At 32.4% G+C, this 7,895-nt stretch overlaps 1 protein-coding gene across 1 annotated transcript; it reads left to right on the top strand.

Annotated features, from left to right (window-relative positions):
- The first annotated feature begins 1,662 nt into the window (after positions 1-1,662).
- On the top strand, positions 1,663-7,609 carry LOC114320169 (internal alternative NAD(P)H-ubiquinone oxidoreductase A1, mitochondrial). The gene is made up of 9 exons (XM_028267294.2): positions 1,663-1,894; positions 3,170-3,850; positions 4,137-4,350; positions 4,996-5,156; positions 5,258-5,323; positions 5,434-5,597; positions 5,697-5,811; positions 6,084-6,263; positions 7,102-7,609. Exons 2-9 carry the CDS (start codon positions 3,266-3,268, stop codon positions 7,255-7,257), a joined length of 1,641 nt encoding a protein of 546 aa, XP_028123095.2. The 5' UTR covers positions 1,663-1,894; positions 3,170-3,265; the 3' UTR covers positions 7,258-7,609.
- The last annotated feature ends 286 nt before the right edge of the window (positions 7,610-7,895 follow it).

Here is a 7,895-nt window from a genome sequence, read left to right as displayed (position 1 = left end):
TTAAGGGAGATTAGTATAATTTATCCTATTTAAAATGAGACCCATTAAAATTTAATGATAAAAACAATTCAATTATCATATTATTTTATAATTTAAGTTTCTAATTTTTTAAAACTTTTTTTTTAACATAAAACACAAGAATAGTAAAACTTCTGAGTTAACTAGACTTTTGCTGTTTTTTATTTTTTTTATTTTTATAATTGAATAATGTTATATGCGCGAATTAGTTTGTTAATTAGTGTATCAATTGATGATATGACATAATTTAAGATATTTTTAATATTTGTAATTTATATAATGAGTGAGATTAATAATAATATTATAACTAGTGTTGATACACTAGTACGTAGCATCACCATTTATAATTGGATAGACAAATTAAGCATTGCATTGGACCATGTTATTTTTTTAGAGTAATAGTAGGTATTATGAAAATTATCATAAAAGATTTTTCATCGTTAAATTATACATATAAAAAAACATTACATACTAATCAAAGGATAAGAAATCTTCATAAAATATTTTATGATATTTTTTAGGGGTGTACACGGTTCGGATTGGTTCGGTTTTGAGAAAATCCAAGAACCGAACTGATTCTAACGGTTTTGTGATTTTGAGAACCAGACCAGACGGTTACACTTGTAAAACCGGACCAAAATAAAACCGAAAAAACAGTTCGGTTTCGATTTAGTTTACGGTTCTAAAAAATTTTATTTACAAGAATAAATTGTTAATATTAGTAAAATAATTACTCAAATTAATTACATTTAACTCATGATAAAAACTAATAATATTAAGACATTACTTAATATTACAAATCTATACTATCATAATATCATTAAAATTATAAAAAACTAATTAATAAAAATAAAACTTGATATTATATATATATATATATATATATATATATATCTTTTAAAATTCGGTTCGCTTCGATTCGGTTCGAACTGCGATTTTTTCAAAAAATCTATTAACTGAACCGTTTTTACGGTTTTCATATTTCTTAATCCGAAACCGAACTAATTCTTAATAGAACTGAATCAAATCGTATAATTCGGTCTGATTCGGTTCAAATTACCAATTTAAACGAATTTTTGAATAATCCTAATATTTTTTTCATGATTCTAATATTATTTATTTTTTTAATTGACAGACAAGTTAAGCAATTCTATTGGACCATTAATTCTAGTTGACCAAACCGTCAATTTTAATGAGTGTAGCCTATATGGCGGCCCTTCAATTTACCTGTTCCAGTTCTTTCTTGCGTGTAAATGTATATGAAATATAAATGAAATGTTATTATATTTTAAAAGTATTAATATTTTTATTTTTTTTTAAATATTGTTTTTTTTTGTTTTTATTATATATAGAAGGGTATATTTGAAGTAAAGTTGAGTGAAAATAATAATTATGTAAAATAAAAATAAAGAAGAAAGTGTTTTTAGAGTAAAATAAAGTGGGAATAGAGACTCTATATTTTAATTATTATTTTTTTTATTTTTATTTAAATTTAAATTTAAATTTATGACCTATGCCATCGGTGAAAGAGAGAGTAACAGCAGCAATATGACCAACAAACGCCAGCGTTTCATTACAACGCGACGTCGTATGTAAACCAAAAATGCCAATTTTCCCATCTACTACTTTCTTTCCTCTTTCCTTTCCAACACTTTCCATTCTCTCTCCTCCAATTTTCCATAGAAAACATAGTACGATTAATATACGCCAGCATGCTTCCTAGAACTCGGGTTCGTTTGAAACACAGTACTATACACACATATACACATTATATTATTATAGAAAGTGTCTATATATAATGACCCAAGTTTAATGTTTTTTCTCTAACCCTGTCTTCAAAGAATTCAGAGGCTTTTTGCCTCTCCTGAGATTGTGGGTATGTGTTCTGTTCCACCCTTTCTTCTTCATATTATACATTATGCTACACATATAAAGTTTTTATTTTTGTTTTTTCTATTTTTAAAATGAGATTATAACATTATGTTTGATCGTTTTATTTTAGTAAGATTTTTTTTCCCCCCTTTTACAAAGAAATAGAATTGTTATGTGTAACCCAGATGAAATATATATATATATATATATATGCATTTATGTGATGTTTGTTGTTTGAACCTATTCAGAACAAAGTAACAGTTTTTACTAATATTCATTCACATTTCTGATGTGGGTCTGAGCTTGGATTTAGCTATAGATGATGTTGCTAGATTTGTTTCTTCAAGTTTTATTTTATTTTTTCTAAAAAAACAAAGAGTGGAGTTTTTGTTTATGTAATAGTAATCTTGATTGTGAAATATTTCATGAAGCTTCTTGGATCTGGCATAAACCCTTTTTCACTTGAATTTTCCTTTATACCATTCTGCATACAGTTTGTTCCTAATCTTAAAAAAAATGCTCCATTTCAAATTTGTCATTGATTTATAGAACTTATGAATCGCTTTTACTAGACATTCAAAACTGGTTATGAACATTTTAATAGGGTTCTTTTCTTTGGCACATGGACTCTGTTTTGTTGCTGATTGATGCTTGATCTGTATAAAATGTCATCCAAGTATATTTGGTGCCAATCTGCTGGGAATTCTTAGCTTTCTTACAAATTAACAGTTAATGATTGTTTTATGGAGTAGTTGTTTATACAGGGTTGTTAGATTAAAAATTATAGCCCTCTAATTGTTTGTTCTAAAGCCTGAATATGGATAACTTGGTACAAAAGATGTATTGATGTCTTTGGTTCATCAACACATCTTGGTGGTCTGAATAACGAATTTTCTGGATTCAAACATTAGGATTCAAATTGATTGATTACATGCTCTGTCAAATCATATGGTTTGGACCTTGGATTGGAAAACACGTGTCCACGGTCAATATATTTTTCTATTAGCAGATGTGTTTGATAATGGAGGAATACTAGTTTCTTTTTGGTTTTTAGATCCTTTTAGATTTTAGACTATTACAAATAGGTTTGTCATTGTTGCTACCAACAGCTAATGAGCAACGCTGAAGTTTGTTTTGTTTACTAGTCACTTGGTATCTAAGCCATGTCCTTTGGACTAGAGCTTCAACTGTCCTGAACTGCTCTCTTTACAATGCTGTCTTTCTTTTGCAACTTTTCAAATTTGTGTAGCTCATTCAAATCATATAATAACTATTTCAGTGCAAATTCAATCCAATCAACTAAGTTGGATTTTTTTCAAAGAAGAGGTCCCAAGGGTAGTATCAGCTCTTGCTCAAAGAACTGATACGTACTGATATGGCATTAGCAAGGTTTGCAAGGACTGGCTTGAGGCGGTCTGGAGGTGCCATTGGTAATTACACAAACGAGAGAGATATCATCTGTGAGAGTGTGTCGACAAGTAAGTGTTCCTTACGTTCTGTTGAAAATGGCACAGCACATGGCAATCTGTCATGCCTTTGGAGCATCAAAAAGACCGATCACATGAATTTCTGGAGCAGGGGCATAAGGGTAACCCCACAATATCAGTTTCCTCAGGCACAGGAGGTTATAGTGGAATCTGATTCAGAGTGTGAGACCCTGAAGTATCCTACTTTGGCAGCTACAAGACCGGGTGAAAAGCCCAGGGTTGTCGTCTTAGGTACTGGATGGGCAGCTTGTCGATTCCTTAAAGGGCTTGACACCAAATTATATGATGTTGTTTGCATATCGCCAAGGAATCATATGGTTTTCACTCCTTTGCTTGCTTCAACTTGTGTTGGAACTTTGGAGTTCCGGTCTGTAGCTGAGCCTGTTGGTCATATACAGCCCGCACTAGCAAAGGACCCGAATTCCTACTTTTACTTGGCTTCTTGCAATGGTATTGACACAGACAAACATGAAGTGAGTACATCTTCTGTTCAGGGACATAATTCAAACAAATTATAGATTTTCTTGCCTAGATAGATGAAAGGAATCATGAGTATTTATGCTTTAACATTCTTGCTCAACGAGAATCAGTTTTGTCATTCTTTTTTGGAATATGAATTCTTTTCAATATGTGGGTTATCTATTAGTATACAGAAAACAAAAGCGCAGAGAGAGAGAGAGAGAGAGAGAGATATATCATTCTGATTTGTGCAGTCACAATTATTATAAACTTATTACTAATGTGGCTTCACTGAATCAGGTGTATTGTGAGACGATTGTGAATGATGGACTTCCTAATGAACCTTACCGATTCAAAGTAGCATATGACAAGCTTGTGATTGCTGCTGGAGCCGAACCCTTGACCTTTGGTATAAAGGGAGTGAAGGAACATGCATTTTTTCTGCGTGAAGTGAATCACGCCCAAGAAATTAGGAAGAAGCTTCTCTTAAACCTTATGCTCTCTGAAAATCCAGGTGATTCATAATTTTTTGATCACAAATTTCCTATTCCTAGTGTAAACAGAAATACATGGATTTAATATCTTACAAGTGCCAAAAACAGAGGAATTGAAAGACGGGATGGCAATTCATTTTGGTTTTCCTCACTTCTTTTTGACTGATATCCTGCTAATTTTTCCTAATTGCAATTAGTCTTAAAACCTTGGCTTGTGTGATTTATAGGGATTCTGTCGTTAAAAATAGTATGCAACTAATGGGAAAGAATGTTCTGAATCTATGCGTATGAAGAGTGTGTAGTTTATGTTTATGCTTTTAAAATCAGGATTGGATTTGTCTACGAAAATAAGATTAGAGAGGAAATGATCGGAAGTGTGTAAGATGTGGTCTAATCAATATCACAGTAAACAGCTTTAAATTCAGCATTCATAGGTCTAAGACTTATTATCAAGACAAATGGAATTCTATATTGTCCAAATACATCTGGTGTGCCTAGCAATTATCTCACTATTCCTTAAAACATTTTAATTACAACTTCTTTAGGACTCACGTGTCTTAATCATTTATTTATGGGCTGGATCAGTGTATGCATCCTAAGAATTACTGCTGATAAATATTGGCATTTATATAATTGTGAATTTAGAATTCAATCTGTAATTGCAGGCATATCAGAAGAAGAAAAGGAGTGCCTGTTACACTGTGTTGTTATTGGAGGTGGCCCTACCGGGGTGGAGTTTAGTGGTGAATTGAGCGATTTTATCACGAGAGATGTCAGTGACCAGTATGCTCATGTGAAAAATTACATCCGTGTCACTCTCATTGAGGTATTATCGTGTTCTTTCTTTTATACTTATTCCCGAACAATCTACAATACAATGCAAATGTGAACAAGTAGCCTTTGTTAACTGTTGTTTCAATATTTTAGGCAAATGAGATTTTGTCATCTTTTGATGTTGGACTACGCCAGTATGCCACAAAACACTTAACCAAGGTAATTTGAATCGTTTTCCTAAACCATGGATGATACTTCATCTGTAGGTTTTTTTTTTTTTTTTTTTTTTTTTTTATGAATTCTCAGTGACAGTTGAAACTTTGTATCAGTATGGTGTTCGACTTGTACGAGGTGTGGTTAAAGAGGTGCATCCCAAAAAGCTTGTACTTAGTGATGGGAGTGATGTTCCTTATGGTCTCCTGGTATGGTCTACTGGGGTTGGTCCCTCTGAGTTTGTGAAGTCACTAAACCTCCCCAAGGCCCCGGGTGGAAGGTATGCTCACCCACAATGCTCCTACTCTTTCTTTCTTTTTCTCCCTGCAGTTCAATTGTGGAAACCATCAATTAAATTTTCCTTTTTGGGGCGTGACAGGATTGGCATTGATGAATGGCTACGTGTTCCTTCCATTGAAGATGTGTTTGCAATTGGAGATTGTGCTGGTTTTCTTGAACAAACAGGGAAGCAAGTGCTCCCAGCTCTAGCACAGGTCAGATTCCTCGAGTTCTTTGCAGTTTCTTCCTTCAATAGTATACCTTCCTCTCACTTTTGTGTAGAGCATTTTTCCATACTGATCTTTTCTTAAATATTTTTTTAAAAAAATTTGTATTTACTTTTTTTAGAGCATAGACTCTCAAATCAGAATTGGGGTGATAATTTAAGGAGTTCAATGCATACTTATATTTTTTTGAGAGGGCAAACAATTGAGTTCTTTGGCTTTTATACTACTCGTATGTTATATGACAACACATTTGTGAGCAGGTTGCGGAGAGGGAAGGGAAATATCTTGTGGAGTTGTTTAACAAACTTGGGCAACAAAACGGCGGAAAGGCTTCGTGTGCAAAGGATGTCGCTTTGGGAGATTCTTTTGTGTACAAACATCTCGGAAGCATGGCATCTGTAGGGCGCTACAAGGCGCTGGTTGACCTTCGCCAAACTAAGGTATATTCAAGTTTGTTTTGTGATGATTCCATTCTGAACTCCCCAACATATGCTGCTAAAATTGAAAATGCAAAATGTAAGAATTTATATTTTAGGGTTTAGTTCCTTTCAAAATTGAGTTCCGTAGACTGGAGAGAAACCGAACCCATATTTTATATATTTTATACATGTTCATCTTGTGCAAGTAAGAAGTTATATGGCCTTTCCAAGATAGGACTTGGCACCTGCTTTTCTAATCATGAAGAACTCTTGTACTCCAATTTGTTTCATCTTTCTACTTTTTAAACTTTCAATTCTGTTAAGTGGTTCAATGACATTGCCATGCCCGAACCATTGGCTCTAAACCCAAAACCGGTTAGTACTATATTTTAAAACAACCAATACCTAACTTTCATATTCATTTGGCTAAAACTACATAGTGAGCTTATTTTTGTTTTGTTTTGTTTTTTTGAAATTTTTTTCGAGTTTCAATCAATTTTTTCTACTTTTTGGGTACATCTTCACTACCTGATTCTAGAATTAAATAAATTTGAGTCATTTTTTAAAAAAATTCACTAAAACGAAGATAAGCCAAGTTTTATCAAAAAAGTCTTACAAAAATTGGTTTATTTTTAAAAAATCCAAATTTAATTTTAAAAAAATTTACTTTTAGGAATGTTTATTCAAGTCTGATCTAAAAATTAAAGAAAGTAAACTTATTTTAAAAAAATTTAACAAAAATGAAAATAATTTAAACTAAAAAAAGCCGACTTCCACTTATTTTTTAAAAAGGAGACCCATATGTTTTACTACATTGATTAAAACATGAGTATTTTTTTCACTATCTTTATTTCAACAGGATGCAAAGGGAGTCTCCCATGCTGGGTTTGTAAGCTGGCTGATTTGGCGCTCTGCTTACCTGACTCGTGTCGTCAGCTGGAGGAATAGGTTTTATGTCGCGGTGAACTGGGCAACCACACTAGTATTTGGCAGGGATAACTCGAGGATAGGATGATTGTTCAATTAGTATTTTTTTTCCTGGGTGTAAAGGAGTTATCCGATCACTAGGGTTCTTCAAGAATTGAAGCTTTTTGTGTTGGACTAGTTTCCAGCGCTGCTTCAGCTTCAACATATAGTAATATTCATGAAATTATTTTTCAAAGTGATAAAAATTGATGGCTGAGTAATTATAGAATTAAAGGATATAGGTAATATTCTATATTCATACAAATCAAAAGGTGAAGCAACATCTAAAGAATTAAAAGAATCATTTCATATGTGAAACATTTGTAGTAAATGTCATGAAGATGACGATTGATGTGTTGTTGATTCAAGTTTTTTCATTTATACATCTCTTATTTTTGTCATTGTTGCCTTTCAATAAAAACTCTATTGAGTTGGAAAAAGAAAGTGAGTTTTGATTATTTACTCAAGTTAGAATCACTTTTCCAAACTAAGATATAGGCCTCGTTTGGTAGAGCTGTGAAAAAGTGATTATAATTTATAATCTAACAGTTTATAGCTTATAGCTGTGAACATAAACTGATTTTTGACTTATAAATTAAGTTTCTTCTCCCCCACTCAAAGAATAAGTTGATTTTTGACTTACAAAAAGCTATAAGCTCCATTATTAAGCGGAACCAAACACATCAA

This window comes from Camellia sinensis, chromosome 9 (assembly GCF_055761805.1).
Source record: "Camellia sinensis isolate YWXY chromosome 9, ASM5576180v1, whole genome shotgun sequence".
Classification (NCBI taxonomy): Eukaryota; Viridiplantae; Streptophyta; class Magnoliopsida; order Ericales; family Theaceae; genus Camellia; species Camellia sinensis.
Note: the sequence above shows the minus strand (reverse complement) of the source record. Positions and strands in the feature narration are given on the sequence as shown.